Here is a 15954-nt window from a genome sequence, read left to right as displayed (position 1 = left end):
ATTCTTTTAAAATTATTTCTTCACTTACATATAGTCCTAATATATATATTTTTTTCGAACTTTCGACTAAAGAGCTTGTCTCTGCTTTTATTGTATTCGAACAAAACATCGAAATTGTCACAGCTGCACAGCTCTATAGTTATGACAGAACTCCTGTCATGTTTAACCGTTAACCTAAGTTTTTAAACTAACCTAACCCTTTTGTCTTTGGTGTTTTTCCAAAATATTATTAAGTTTTTTCTGTATCAAAAAATAACATTTGTTGTATTTTTGAGTTAACTGTAAATGAGTTGAATTACCATTTTTTTAAAGATATTGTAGGTGACAGTTTTGTTTCTTCTTAACACTCGTTTTATTTACTAATTAAAAATGTCTGATGAAGAACTGGTATGTTTCTGTTTGGTTTACTTGTAATTTTTTTTGTTAAATACGTATTTTTACTTTCATTAGGTGGTGGAAAATATCAACAATGTCCTTATTAGCTATCAGGCTACTGAAAAGGTTCAGTATCTGGCAAAAATTAAAGAGTTGTTACTCTATAAAGCACCACATTTGCTTCCGAAATATTTACCAAATGTATTAGGATTTGTATCTGACAAGCAACAGGAGATGAAAAGAAACTTAGTTGGGTTTATTGAAGAGTTATGGTAAGTGAAACTTGATTTGAAAAAAAGTGTTTAAGTTCTTCTTTAAATAAATCTGGTGTAAAGGTTTTGTTTTATTTTTTATATTAAAATTCTATTGCACTTTATGCTTATTTCATCATTGTTACATTTGTTTTCACATTATTTGTTGTACTTGTCTCATGGTATTTGCATAAATTGCAGCAAGCTGAAAGCTGCTTTTTTTGATCAATCACACACTATACACTGTGCTTAAATTATGTGAATGCTGCACAGGTAGACTTAGCATAGAGCATTGAAGGAACATGATATTGATATTTTTTAGAATCACAGTCACTAACCAATGTCAGACAAACCCATTCATTTTCTATAAAGATTATTGACATTACTTTTTTTACTAATACATACAATAATGAAATTCTATTTTTTCAAAAGTAAGCTTATTTTATATAGCTTGAAAATAATAAATTTTTAAGGTATTTTTTGCTTTCTATTGTAATCCTTCACAACTCAAAAACAAGTTTTTCTGATAGTTCCACTTTTAAAAAAGGGTCTTAAGAAAAACTGCTCATTTCAAATGCACTATCAAACCAGAGAATTTATTAGAATTTCATTTTGAATAGAAAAATTGAAGGGAGAATTGGGAAGTTGGCTTTCACTGGTATGGAGCTTGAGATAAGCTTTTTTTAATGAGAATAACTTTGGGTTAATTGGTGTGTTACTTTACTATACAGGATGTGGGAAAAAATTAGTTTTTACTGTTTTTTTAATGCAAAGATGCTGTTTAGGTTAGGATGTTTGTGGTTCTTTTCAATAAACATCATCCCTAGCTTAAAGATTGATTGTTGTTAGAAAAAAACTGTATTATACTACCCAATTTTTAATTAAGCCATGATGGATCAATTTTACATCTACCAATCTACCATGCTAAAGCAGACATAGGTCTAAAGGACCAACATTAGTTTTACATAATTTGAGTGCTTTTAAAGTTTATATAGGTTTTTTGATAATCAAATTTGTCATCCTCAAAAATCCCCGGAATATCAAATTTTACCAAAAAACTCCAAGTTGATCCTGAATTAGTTAAAAAAGACCATTTTAAATTACTTTGACTTTTGGTATTTCTGTTTCCCTAGACTTTTTGCCTGAGGTAAGTGGTGGTAAATCGAATTATTTTTGTCTTAGAAATCGGCCAGTAAATACTGTATAATTTTGTAATACTACTAATTTTCAGTAAAGTTCGGGAAAATTGTATACCAAAAATAATGGTAACCTTGCACATGTTGTTGTGTGACGAATCTGTACAAGTTCAAAAACGGGTTATACAAGCTGCTATCACTATCTACCGTCGCACTTTGGCATGGATATGTAGAGCTCCGACCATTACTGAAGAAATGGAAGAGGGTTGGAAGCAATTGCACACTATTAAGCTGGAAATTGCCAATATGATCGACAGCGACAATGATGGAATACGAACAAGCTCGGTGAAGTTTCTAGAGTGTGTGGTTTTACTTCAAACCTATCCTGATGAGTCGGAGAATAAAAGACAAAATGACTTCTCTTTGGACAATGTACCTTTAACGTTAAAGATTGCTCGTCGACGAAAACTGGAAGAAGAGGCTAGGTAATTGTGATTTCCATGCTGTATTCACGTGAAACAGTTAAGTTTTCTAGTAATTTGTTTGAATTGCTGGTGAAGTTCCATGGTTCCCCACATATAAGCAGTGCAAACTTATTAGCATGCATCGGGGTTTTGACTAATATAGCAAAAAATCGGGCTGAATTTATGGCTAGGGTTGTGGAGGCTTTGGAACAGCTCTATAACAACCTTCCTCCAACTTTAACAACTACTCAAGTGAGCTCCGTAAAGAAAAAGTTAAAAACTGAACTTTCTGGTTTAGTCAGACATCCTGGAGCTTATGAACACTTGAGCAGATTAACTCCACTTTTGTTAGAGCTAGGCAAGTAAACATCTCCACCACTACCATACAAATTAACTGGTTAATTTTAGGATGTTCACAAAACGAGATAAACAAAATGATTCCAAAATCTGAGGAACGACGAAAGTACCAAAAACGCACACTTTCAAGAGATCCTGATGAGAGGCCTTTGAAAAAATCTCGCACTGAACGTGTTCAAGAAGTAGTCTCATTAGAAGATGACTCAGAAACTAGTTTGCCGCTTCCACGTACTGCTCAAGAAGCTAACGAACGATTTATAAAAGATAACATAACCATAGAGAAAGCAATATATCTCATATTTACCCACATACCAAAATTACCTTTAAGTATGCCAGCAAGTTTTGTTAAGGATTATGGAAAGTATGTGTCAAGTGGTAGAATAGGAAAAGACTATCTGGCTGAGGCTTTGGCCGCTCAATTTGTTGAAGCAAAAGTTGGCCCAGGAGTAGAGGTGGTTGAAGAAAAGCTGGAAGCACCCAAACGGAAGAGAGATCCGGAAGAGTCAAAAAGGGAAGATGAGAGGGTATGTTTTTCCAGCATGCTTTTAATTTTATCCGCTATTTAATAATAATTTCAGCCAGCCAAGAAAGAAGTTCCAAAACCACCAAAAACAAAATCATTGAAACTAGCTGAAGTTACTAAACCTTTAAGTAGAGACGCGAAAGAAAAGCTGTTAGTGTCCGCAGTGCGGAGGCTTATACGTTGTGATAAAAGCAGAAATAAGAATTTACAGCAGAAAATTATCACAACTCTGGCTTCCAGTTTCAATTCAACAGTTCGCGAAACTATTCTGACCCATTTACTGTCTGATCTACGTTCGAATGTTGACACTGCTTTGGCTTGGCTGTTTGAAGAATACAGCATTACACAGGTAAGTTGGTATGGTCAGATTTCAGATGTTCATTTATTTTGCAAGGAAAAGACGAGGTTTTTCAAAATGTTCTCCTTCCACAAGAATACTTGCTTCATATTGACAAACTAAAGAAATTTTGAAACTAGCTGAAATCTCCGGACAATTTTTTAAAATTATCAGAAACCTTGTGTATTCTGTCTAACTGCTTCCTTGTTTTTTTTTTTTGGTATTTAATCGGTTTAATTTTTATATGTTCCAATAAATAAAATCTCAAAGGATCTACTTAAGTTGGGTTCTGAAAAGCTTTGAAGCCGTCTAGCTTTCTAACCGTTGTATGCACCGATCGTAATTAAGCAAGTCTAGGGAAAATGTTACTTCGACTGTGACATGCACGATCTGTCACAGTCCAAGTATCATTTTTCATTCTACCTTACAAATTCTAAGCCTAAATGGTGTAAATAAAGATGAAGTTTTTCCAACGGTATATATACTTTGATTGGTTGGTTATATATTATGGATTCTGCAGAGTTTAAACAAACGCTTCAAGTATTTATTTAATTAAATGACCAGAAACTTCTAGAGCCATTTTGAAAGTGTCGGAGACCTCTAAATGCCACTGACAACCTTCTAAAAAGTGTCAGAAGCTTCTACAACTGTCTTGAAACCGTCCCAGACTTGTTTTAAATTGTCAGAGCCTCTAGGACCGTTTTTGAATGTACCAAGGACCTCTAAATGCTACTGAGAACTTTCTGAAAAGTTTCAGGGCCCTTTACAACTGTCTTAAGCTTTCAGAGAACTGTTCTAAATTGCCAGAGGCCTCTAAGATCGTTTTGAAAGTCCCATAGACCTTTAAATGCTATTTTAAACATTCTAATAAGTGCCAGAACCTTCTACAAGTGTCTTAAACCTTCCCAGACTTGTTTTAAATGTTCAGAGGTCTCTCGGACCGATTTGAATGTGCCAAAGACCTCTAAATGTTGCTGAGAACTTTCTGAAAAGTTTCAGAGCTCTCTGCATCTGTCTTAAGCTTTTCCAGAACTGTTTTAAATTGCCAGAGGCATCTAGGACCATTTTGAGAAGTCTATAGACTTCTAAATGCTATTGTAAAACTTCTAAAAAGTGTCAGAGGTTTCTTAAACCTTCCCAGACTTGTTTTAAATGTTAAGAGGTCTCTAGGACCGTTTTTGAATGTGCCAAAAACCTCTAAATGCTATTGAGAACTTTTTGAAAAGTTCCAGAGCCCTCTACAACTGTCTTAAACCTTACCAGACTTGTTTTAAATGTTCAGTTCACTCAATTAAGATCCCTAAAAAAATCACAAAATAGAAACAAAAATATTTTTTTAGGGATTTGCTAGAATTCCACCACTTCGTAAAGGAATGAGGCCCGAAGAATGTTACAACGTTCTCCTCTGCAGCTTTATCCAATCATCATCGCATGATGCTTTAGTACTCTCTCGACTATTACTGGAAGCTCCCTCAGTAACAGACGAGGCCCTTCAGGAAATTAAAATGATTTGCCGGGATGAGAAACGTTCTGGTGAGTTTCATTCTTAAATCTTGCCTATACTTTAATAATAATTGTCAAACACACCTGACACAGGTTGGGCTTTGGGACTTCTCAGGGACTTAACGTTGCGAAAACCACCAAAACAATTAACTTTCCTTAACACCTTATTGGCTTATACTACATACGAGTCTAATGTAGTTCGCGACGCGGCTATCGGTCACGTTTTAGATTTACATAAAAACTTTGAATTGAAACTCATCATTGAAGAGTTTGCCAAAATGAATATGGAGTTCCTGAAGGTTAGTAAAGTGTCAATATTTTTAAGGTTGTGGTGACGTGGTGATTTTAGCTTTCAAAACCTCCAGAAAGTTTATGCGGAGATAATCAGGGCAGAATTAAAAGTGAGGTTTGGAGTGACGATTTTATTAAAGCGTGTCTTTTGCCGTACGTTTCGTTGCTTCCAGTAAATACTTCACTTATTCATGATTTGGCCAAGGTATGTTGAAAATGATTGATTTTTTTTAGAATTGAATCAATTAACATAATGTTCTCTTTTAATTTCAATCACAAATCAATTCTTTTTTAACTAACACTGAATTCAGGTTTACATACAAACTAGCGCCGAAATTAAACGTATTATACTTCGATTGATTGAAAATCCTGTAAGATCAATGGGAATGGACTGTCCCGACTTAATTAAACTAGTCGAAGAATGCACTAAAGGATCGGAAACTCTTGTGACAAGAGTAATTCACATTCTAACCGACAAGGGAGCGCCTAGTGCTGAGCTGGTTGACAAAGTTAAACAGCTGTACAACACTAAAGTGTCTGACGTTCGCTTCCTTATTCCCGTTTTGACGGGATTGCCTAAACAAGAAGTAGGAGCACTCGTAGAAATTGCAGAACATTTTCAAACTTCCGTGTTTTAGATTATAGCGGCTTTGCCGAAATTGATCAAACTGAATCCTGTCGTGGTTCGAGAAGTATTTAATCGACTGTTGGGACAGCACGGTGATAGTCCGATTTCGCCCACTGAATTGTTGGTGGCTTTGCATTTGATTGATCCGAGCCAAGCAGATTTGAAGACTATCATTAAAGCGGTGTCGTTGTGTATGCAAGAAAAACAGGTAAGTGTCTAGATCTCGTTTTTAAACTGCGTTTACTATTACTAAAATCAGTGTAAATCATATTATTATGCGTTGTTTAGTTTTATGTTGTTTTTTTGGCAGTGGTGACGTGCAACTGTGGATTTACTGATCTGTCACAATGGTGGTAACTGTCAAATGCCACTCCGTAAAGCTATATAACTACAAAACTTGCTTATAAGCATAGTTGTTGTTAATACAGTTGTAAATCATATTAAATGCTGGTTTATAGATGCATGAGTAGAATTTGGACAGTCCTGATGTGTATTTGTTTATTTTAATCTGTCTTAAACTTGGAAATTATCAAAATCTTTTCCCTGAAGCTATAAAATGACAAAACTTTCTTAAAACTAGAACAATCTGAAAATACACATTAAATCTTGTTTAGAGCTGCATGAGCAGTTCCATGTTCACATGTCAAAATGTTGCACTCAGTTTAGCACCCACTGAGCATTATCAATACTATTAGCAGTAATATTACTCCATTATTTTATTTTTTTTATTCTTCTAATGAGATTAATTAGTGATAAAAAAGGAAAGTAAATCCCTAGATTATTTAACATTTGATACAATTTTGGTTTAATAGATGATATAAGGTCTTGTACAAGAAATTGGATACTAGTCCAAAACGGGCATTAAAATAAATAACATTTTACTAAGTTCCAATTAGTCCTCATTTTAAACGCTTAAATACTTTCTGCAATAGAACCATTTACAATGGTCATTTGAGTATCTTGTTGCAGGTTTATACTCAAGAAGTCTTAGCTGTAGTTTTGCAACAACTGATGGATCAAACTCCACTACCTACACTCTTAATGAGAACGGTTATCCAAGCACTAGGAAGCTATCCAAGGTTGTCTGGTTTTGTTATGAATATTTTACAAAGATTAATTGTAAAACAGGTGAGTGTCATTTGCGTTCAGGCTTTTATAATTCACAGTACGATTCTGTAGTACTTTAGGATTGGCAAGTAATTTCAAAATTTACTTTCTTCTAGATTTGGAAACATAAAGTTGTTTGGGAAGGTTTTATCAAATGTTGTCAAAGAACAAAACCGCAAAGTTTCGCGGTATTAATGCAGTTGCCGGCCCCGCAGCTCACTGAAGTGTTAACGGTGTGTCCCGACTTGAAAGTTCCGCTACAAGATCACTTGAACACGTTTACCGAACCGCAAAGATTGCACGTTCCTTCGGAAGTTCAAGAAATTATTCTAGGCAAATTGAATGCGGCTTCGTCGAGTCTAAAACCATCTCCCAGTTTAAGCGCAGCGCCCGAGCCTAATCAAGTAAAAATATTTTTATTAAGTTCACTTGAGAAACCAAACAACTTTGCGAGTTGTTCTCATATTACTCCCCCTTTAAATTTGTAACATCCAGTATCATTTTATTTCAGATCCCTGAAAATCTGGGTAAACCTCCACCAGTTCACCCTCCAGCGAGCATGCCTCGAGTGGAGCCGTTACCTCCAGGAATGGAGTGAGGCCAAAAACATTTAGAACTAAGCGTACGTAAGTTATAAATAATTTTATTTGTCTAAGGTGTTAATAAAACGGTAAATGGTAAACCATCATCAGATTTTACAACAATAATTATTGCACCTTACATTTTTGTCAGACACTCTAGCCTTCCTTAATTTCCTAACAACTCGGCTGGTATAGCAGTAATAATAAAACAAAACATTCAAAAAAATGTATAATATAATTGTAAAATACTGACATTAATCAACAGCGGTAAAAGTAAGTTAACACAAAAACATTAACAGTGAAATATGTAACATGATCAAAGTAACGAGAATTATATAAAGTAAACACTGAACAAGAATATGATTTATGGACTTAAAATTACTAACTAAACTAATTAAAGAGGCTGAAATCCTCGAAAAAATGCTGCTTGAACCAACCTGAAAACGATTGAAACGTATTAACTCAAAAAATGTCGGTGTTTTGGAGTAAAATTTTAGTCCGTAAGTGGGTTTCAAAGTTTGCAACTTTAGGGTAGATTAGCCAGTAACTGACCAGTTAAGCAATTTTTTTACTTAAAAAATCTAAAGCTCATTTGGTAATTGTTTTAATTCTAATTGAATATTACCAGCAACCAGGGACGTCCTTTATACTTGTAAACATACAGTCATTATGAAAAAAATAAATTAATGAAAAGAAAAAGTACTATAGGGTTGGTGTGACCATGAACCCTATATTTGACCACAGTTTTTACCACTAATTGACCATATTTAAAAAAATATATAAAATTAACTTGGCAACTTGGTTAACTTGCTTTTTTCTCATTCATTACCGTCAGGAGTGTTAGAATCTTCTAACTTAGCTTTCTTACTCTTTTTTTATTGCTCTTTTTGAGTTTTTCTTCTTTCTTTTAATAATGTTCTTTCCTGTTTTGCCTTTTCTTTTTCTTCATGATTTTGAAGCCAAAACAAAGAAAGTCCACTAATTGACCACAACTGTTTATGCGGTTAAATATCGTGAAAACGTATAACTTTATCAAATATGTTATCAAACCTGACTCTATTCTTTTATAACTAGTAAAGTATTGCTTGTAAAAAAGTGAGACAACAACGTGCCAGTAATTAACCACCAGGGTGGACAATTACTAGGATCTTAGGCATATTTTATTCAAATAATTGACCACTGTGTTTTTATACAAAAAAAATACTTTTAAAGAATTTAAAAACTGAAAAACACTTTAGTTCTGTATGTTCTGTTACTACAAAGCTCCAAATAATTAAATGTTTTAATGTTGTAATAATGCATGTATACTCACTCACCTTGCATATACTAGCACTAAACGGTTGCCAATTTTACTCCCTATTTTACGGAATGGTCCCACTATAATAATGAAACGCCGCAAGCTATTCTAAGTTGACTTATTACTGTTTTTTGAAATGTGTTTGGTCAATTACTGGCTAATCTACCCTACATCAATCAAGAAGGACGTTATTTAATGTCACAAATCTTTTTCGATTCTTATTATCAGGGTTTGCGGATAAAATTCTTAATAATGATTCTTTTAAGTAAGGTTGGTAGACAACAGTCTGGACAAAAGCCATCTGAGACTCCTACTAGATTGTTGAAAATTAAAAAAATATAATGCTTACCCGTAATTAACATTTTTTAAAGAGACTCAAACGGGACGTACTAGCGAAACCTCAAAACTGGTCTGCGCCTCTCAGTTTTAGGTGGTGCCGTCTCGACAAATATCCCCAAATCTTCGGGCTTTTCCGGCATTTCGACGTCGGACTCTGAGTCTGAGCTGTCTTCGAGCTTAATTTGTCCTACCAAAATCTCCACATCGTTTAGAACACTGTCGCTAAACGATGCGCTCGTATTCTTCTTATTTTTCCCAGCAGCGCTGTCGCACAAGGAACAGTTTACGTCCTCGTCAAAGTCGCTGTCCGTTTCACTGCACAACATTTTCAGTCTATGACCGCAGGAAACTTCGATGTAGACACTTTCCAGACAACGGTAGTCGCGTTGCTCTTCCATAAAACAGCGCACGCGATGTCCGCATGCGAGTTTCTCTTGCAGTAGGTGGGTACAAACGCCACAGGATTGGTAGCACAAGTTGGGGCATTTGTGATTGGGGTGCGAGCACACGGACCTGAGGAATAATAAACCACATTGATGATGTAATCGCGCTGAAGACGACACACCACATACTTGGAGCACCGTTCCGTGCATCGATAAGTCGAATGATCGTTCAGGTGGCAGATCATTTTACACTGATGGCCGCAAGTTAAAATATCGCCACACGGTTGGTCACAACCACCGTAGGGAGACATCTGGTCGAAATCGGTGGCGTTTTCTACCAAAGTGATGAGGCCATGTTTGGTACACTTTAACGGCAGTTGAGTTCCCACTGAGTTTTGTTCCTCCAATGATCTGTTTATTTGCCTCCATAGCTGTTTTGAAATTTGAGTTAGTTGATTCTCCAATTTAGAAAAATGCGTTACCTTGGTTTTGCTCAATATTGAATTATTACAAGTGAGCTTATTAGCAAAAGTTACGCTTATTCGTCAAAACCAAATTTTATGAGTAATATCACTGTTTCGGAATTGATTTACCTGAGAATGTCTAGTCAACAAATTAATGTTGCCCATTATGTACATCCCTTCTCTAGCACGGCTCAGTGCTACGCACACTCTATTATGAATTGACAGGAATCCAATATTGCCCTGTTGATTATTGCGCACCAGACTGAGCAAAATGATTTTGCTTTCCTCTCCTTGAAAATTGTCCACGGAGGTTATTTTGATTTTTTTCACTTTGCCGTCAGGCTGATTAGCTTGCTCATGCGCCAGCGCCCCCACTTGACCTAGGTAGGCAGCCAGAATGATAATGTCATCAGACTGATAGCCATTTTCAAGTAAGTAGGCGGCCAGCCTGATTAGAAATTCAGCTTCGTGAACGTTCTTTTTGCTTGTGTCTCCCGCTCCGCTTTCTGGATGACTACAAAAGATACAGGGCGATTCAGTCATGTAAAAAATAAAATTGGAATTGCACAGGGAAGCATATTGGGACCTATTTTATTCATTGTATTTCTTAATGACCTGAGCAACATTCTGCTTTCAGAAAATGAGCATGTGACGTGTTATGCCGATGATACGAATTTATTGACAGGGGGAAGAAATGTAGAAAGCCTAGCACCATCGGGAGAAAACTTATTTTGCAGAGCACAAGATTGGTTTAAAAGTAACAGATTATTACTTAATAATAATAAAACAAAGGTTCTTCTCTTTAGAACAAAACAATTTAAAATTGAAAAACCTGGAACACTAACTTTTGGACAATCAAATACAGAGCTCGTAGAACATACCACATTTCTTGGAATTCATTTGGATGAATTCCTAAACTGGTCAATAAAATCATATTTTAGAGTTAAACAAAGAGCTTAGTTCAGTTTGCTATGGCATACGAGTTACTGCGAAATACATGAATGAAAGAACATTAAAAATCCTATATTACGCAAACTTTGAATCTGTGCTCAAGTATGTGATAATATTTTGGGGTTCTAATAGCTTAATGGAAAACATTTTTGTTTTACAAAAACGAGCACTTAGAATAGTCAAGAAAATGGGATACAGTGAGAGCTGCAGGGGGGTTTTCAAAGCTAATGGCATTCTGACGGTGTGGGGACTATATATTTATGAATGTATAGTTTTCTTTTTCAAAAACAAAAGTATGTTTGATCTGGAGGTACATCATAGTTATAACACTCGAAGCGTAAATGTAAATTATCCGATACACAGATTAACTATAACCGAAAAAAATCCATACTATGCCTGTTTGAAGCTTTTTAATACATTACAAAATGATTTAAAATTAGAAAGAAATGAGAAACTTTTTAAAAGGTAAAACAGATGTTAATTAATTTAGAGCCATATTGTATCAGGGATTATGTAAGAGACTATTAGGTGTACGCTCACCTTAAAATGACGTTGTTTCCCTTTGTGTTTCATGTATGTTTTTTGTAGTTACAGGAAATATATTGTGACCATAATTAGAAATAAAGAAGACTAACTAACTAATGACTCGAGTGAATGACAAACTCTACTTCAGGAACAACAAAACTTACCAATGACTGACGAAATACAAGTTTTTGCTCATTCCTACGATTTTCGGGTATTTGGTTACGCTTTCGTGGTTGAGCAACACTGGATAGATACTGGGTGTGACCAAACTGGAGATTTCTGGTCGCATGCGATGCTGAATGTTTAGAGTGTAAAACTGCACGTTGTTTTCGATCAGCCTCTCGAACATGCTAACCCCCAGTTTGTGCACCGTTTCGATTTCGTAATCGGCTGTAGTTGGTTTCAACTGTTTATGGTCCCCGATCAAAATTAAATGTTGGCAATGTTCTGAAAGACTTAATTATTGATGTTTCTTCCCGAAGTATTGCGGTGGGTTACAACCTGTTAAGACCGGGATTATGTGGGCTTCCAGCACCTCTGCAGCCTCCTCCACGATGACAATAGGACACTTGACTTGTTTGAGAACCGAATGCATTCTGGCCGCCATTGTGGTAGTCATGCCGATGATCTTTTGATGTCTGAACAATGCTAAATTGTTGTCTTCTTGAACTTTATTGAAATTTTTGTACAAAGGTAAATAGTTCAAAATCAGATCTTCCATTTTGTTTTTCAAGTATGACTCGTACTGGTTCAACCAGTATCGATAGAGCTGCCAGCGCACTCGTACGGTCATTTTGAAAGGATCGGCGCGGTTCAGTTTGTTAGGTTCTAACAGATCTCTTGAGGGCGTTGTCAAACAAACCTAAACGTAAAAATGTAGCTTAAACTCGAAAATGTATTTGAAAATTGGCTTTCTTTTGACTTCAATTAATGGTTTACTTATTTGGTTTTGCTCCCCTTTGGGGGCGTTAAGTTTGTACTTCTAAAGTAAAAACATACACTAACCTTCAAGTAGTTAATCTTGCGCAGTAAATAGTAGTACACTGCGGACAAGCCTTTCAGCTCGCGTTTTTTCTCCCTGAACTCCCTAGTTTGCGAGTTTTTCATCTTCATAGCTTCGATACCCTTGTTAATTTCTACCATTTTATCATAGATCGCGTGCAGGCTTCTACTCATTACAGAAACAGATAGCATACAGTACTGCGACAATTTTCTACTGTCCCTTTAATTAAATAATATAAATTTTATAAAAAAAAATATTAAACAACAAAAAAGGGCTTACTTTATGTACTTGTTATACAAGAGAACGATATTTTTGCGATCCTCTGGTCCCGAGAATGTTAAAGGTTCCTAAATAAAGAAGTAATTTTAACTTTCCCAAAAGATTTTTAGCAAAATCGTTAAATTGCAATACGCAGGGTGTAGCAAATAACTAGTCTTGATAATTTGCTGCTAAATTAAGTACAAAGTACAAGGTATCACAGTTTTGTTACAAATTCTACAGTAACAGTTTCTTTAAAACACTTGTATCAAGATTTATTTCTTATCTTTCTTAGTATTGATAGTAAGTTTAATAATTAATATTTTATGGTATGTAGATTTGTTATGAGTGTACTAACAACACAGATTATCGTTCAATGACTCAGTTACACATAATCTGTATGTAACGTGTATTTTTCTTATTGATCACAGTTGCTTACCTGGAAGACCTTGACTAGAATTTTGGAACTAAACCTGACTCATTGTCATTGTCAGTAAGTTGCACAATAACTAACAATATTGTATTACTACTTTTGAAGACCAAAACCTTTCATAAAGGAGCATTGCTACGCCCTGTAGAATTTAAAAGAAGTCACTTACTTGACCGATTGATCCATCCTCTTCCAACAGCCAAGATATTATATGGGCGTCATCACTAACATGGAACCAACCAGAAATTTCTGGCACCCCGATACTCAAAACATTAAAGTAAAAAATGCAAGTGGGTCGTAACGAGGCTAAATTGTCCATTTGGTTTCCTAATGAGTTGATGGTTGTCTCCGTTGATCGAAATTCCTGTTTTTTACGTGTATATAATGTATTTCGTTAAAAAATATAAAGAACTGACCTTAAAAACTCTTCCCATCAATTGTCTTCTGTACCTTTCATTTGGTTTCTCATTGTAATATCTTCGGCGACATTCTGCTACAGTGTAGTTCTTCATTTTGGAGTTTTTTGACTGCCCACCAAATCTATAACTCACCACATTATTTAAACACCCAAACCGTTCATTAAAGTTTCTTGCAATCAAATATTTATACAAATTTGAAATCTTAACTGGAAGTAGATGTCAACTTGCTTATTTTTAATGAACATCCTGTATATTATTGCATATTTTTTGGAGAATTGACTTGAAAGCTTAAACAATAAGGTTTTTTTTGGCAATTTAAAAAGAATTTTAGACAGCCTGGACATAAGCATAAAGTTTAAACTGTAGGTTATTATGTTTGTCTTAATTCCAGATTTTCAAATTTTTATAAATAATTGAAAAATTACAACATTCACTGTATATATATGACAGTTAAACTAACCTTAATATGCGATTAGTACTGTTTGTCAAGTTTTCTAAAAACTGGTCTAAAGCATGATTAGTAAAACTGATCACCAAGATAGGACTCCCATCCCACCATTGTTTGCTCATAGCCAGTAATTGCTTGGCAATTTTCAGTCCTAAAAACGTTTTACCCGTCCCTGGGGGTCCTTGTATCATCACCAGTTTTTGGGACAAGGCTGCATTCATTGCAACCAGTTGGGATGGATTCAACTGGGAATCAGACACCCGCACTTTAACTCCTTTTAAGTATTTAGGCAGTCCGACTGAAGTTTCAGCATGAACTAAATGATCAGTTAAAGGAAAGTTTAAACTGTCAAGTTGCTGTATAACTTTCAGAACTTGATAGTATGGTTCAAAGAAATTATTGCACTCAATCATGTGATAGGAAATGTTTGAGTTTAGTGTGACTAGTAGGTCAAAACTGACCAAAATCTTCCTGTATAATACATTATGGGCGTCAGCTACTCGACCACAGAAGACAGTTTTGAAGTTATCCTTAGAAAAAATCAGTAAAGAGCCCAACATGAAACGTTTTTGGTTAATTTCCCAGGATGGATGGGTGATTCCCCGTTTGATTTCCACAGACTGGCACAGGTCTTCTCTTTTCACTCCTCTGCGAATGAAGTGCACTTCATGAATTTTTATGTTTTTTAGCCTCGTTTCTGGATTCTCTAGGTAGGCGCACAAGTCTTCCCTTATAGGTTTAAGAAAATCTTCCCTTAGTAAAGTGAAATGAGTGGAAAGGTAGTGGTCCAAATCATCATAGGGCCCTTTCACTTTGTTAATGGGTAGGACATTTGTTTGCCTCTGATTAATTTCTTTAGCGCTTGGATACAGGCTTATCCCTCGAAATGACATTTTTGTTATCTAGGAATTTAGTTACTATTGTTTACAACATTTATTTGGTACAATTAATAGGTTTTTTTTGGTATTTTTAGCGCAAACTAGTAGTGATTACTAAAAATGTCACTGAAAACTGAAACAGTACAGTTTTGCTCTAAAATTACCAAAAAAAATTGATATAAGATGAGACTTACCTAGATTGCACAAGGTTAGAAAATTTTGTAGTAATACACTGACCGGTGTTTCCCAGACATATAAAATAATTTTCTAAATAAGTAATTACCGACTTACTTTACTAATCTTATCACTAGATAAATCAGCAATTTTAAATCATTTTGCATTTATGGTGTTGGTTCGATCACTTAAAACCTCGGACTCAGCACTTTTAAACTGGAATTTCGTGTGATAAGTGGACAACAAAAAACTGGCATATTTTCAATTCAATAAAGTGCGTTCCCTACTATTCACATGCAGATAAAGTATTATTTCTATCACATTTCTTGTAACGCGAATGAAAAGAGAGAGCACTAACAACGAATTTTGTTGTTTTGTTGTTTTTCTTTCTGGCCTCTTAAGATATAACGCATTAGTAGAGAACGGCTACAGAGATAGATAAGAATCAGTCTGGTTTCAGTTGGAGTACGTTCCGAAGTTCACTGGTACTACCCAATTTCAGAAAATATTCTAATTTAACCAGTTTTGTAATTTAACTGAAGTTATTGGCCTTCATATACCATTTTTTTATTAAATGTTATGCTTTTTTGTTATTTTTTTTCAGTAATTTACCAGTAATCAAATCAAATCAAATGTACTAGGTGGTTCACCGAATATGTCTACTACACCATAACCTACAAAGATATGAAGTCAGGGTTGCCAGATCTGTCGACTCGATTTCCTCAGTCGAAATCTCCAAACTGTCGCCTTTCCTATGTTTCTTTTAAGATGTACAGGTGTTCTTAATTGACACGTGATAACTTGGTTACTATGACAGCTGTTCAAATCTCAA

The 15954-nt window shown here is 35.2% G+C and overlaps 2 protein-coding genes across 2 annotated transcripts; one reads left to right on the top strand and one right to left on the bottom strand.

The window, feature by feature from the left end:
* Positions 1-184: 184 nt before the first annotated feature.
* On the top strand, positions 185-7661 carry Sym (symplekin scaffold protein). Its single transcript, XM_081987067.1, has 14 exons — positions 185-387; positions 451-647; positions 1858-2247; positions 2298-2584; positions 2635-3107; positions 3162-3455; positions 4784-4976; positions 5040-5245; positions 5296-5442; positions 5549-5824; positions 5876-6073; positions 6835-6993; positions 7089-7376; positions 7484-7661. Exons 1-14 carry the CDS (start codon positions 370-372, stop codon positions 7568-7570), a joined length of 3213 nt encoding a protein of 1070 aa, XP_081843193.1. The 5' UTR covers positions 185-369; the 3' UTR covers positions 7571-7661.
* A 108-nt stretch (positions 7662-7769) lies between these two features.
* LOC145734006 (NFX1-type zinc finger-containing protein 1-like) lies at positions 7770-15354 on the bottom strand. The gene is made up of 12 exons (XM_081987066.1): positions 15143-15354; positions 14083-14972; positions 13620-13743; positions 13373-13567; positions 12795-12862; positions 12518-12734; positions 12014-12374; positions 11677-11959; positions 10166-10550; positions 9762-10003; positions 9200-9702; positions 7770-7990 (listed from the first exon to the last, which is right to left on the bottom strand). The coding sequence occupies exons 2-11, from the start codon at positions 14961-14963 to the stop codon at positions 9240-9242; spliced, it is 3219 nt and encodes a 1072-aa protein (XP_081843192.1). The 5' UTR covers positions 14964-14972; positions 15143-15354; the 3' UTR covers positions 7770-7990; positions 9200-9239.
* Between the last annotated feature and the right edge of the window lie 600 nt (positions 15355-15954).

This window comes from Ips typographus, linkage group LG9 (genome assembly GCF_016097725.1).
Source record: "Ips typographus isolate SLU linkage group LG9, UJ_Ityp_2.0, whole genome shotgun sequence".
NCBI classification, from domain to species: Eukaryota; Metazoa; Arthropoda; class Insecta; order Coleoptera; family Curculionidae; genus Ips; species Ips typographus.
This window is presented reverse-complemented; position numbering and strand designations above follow the sequence as displayed.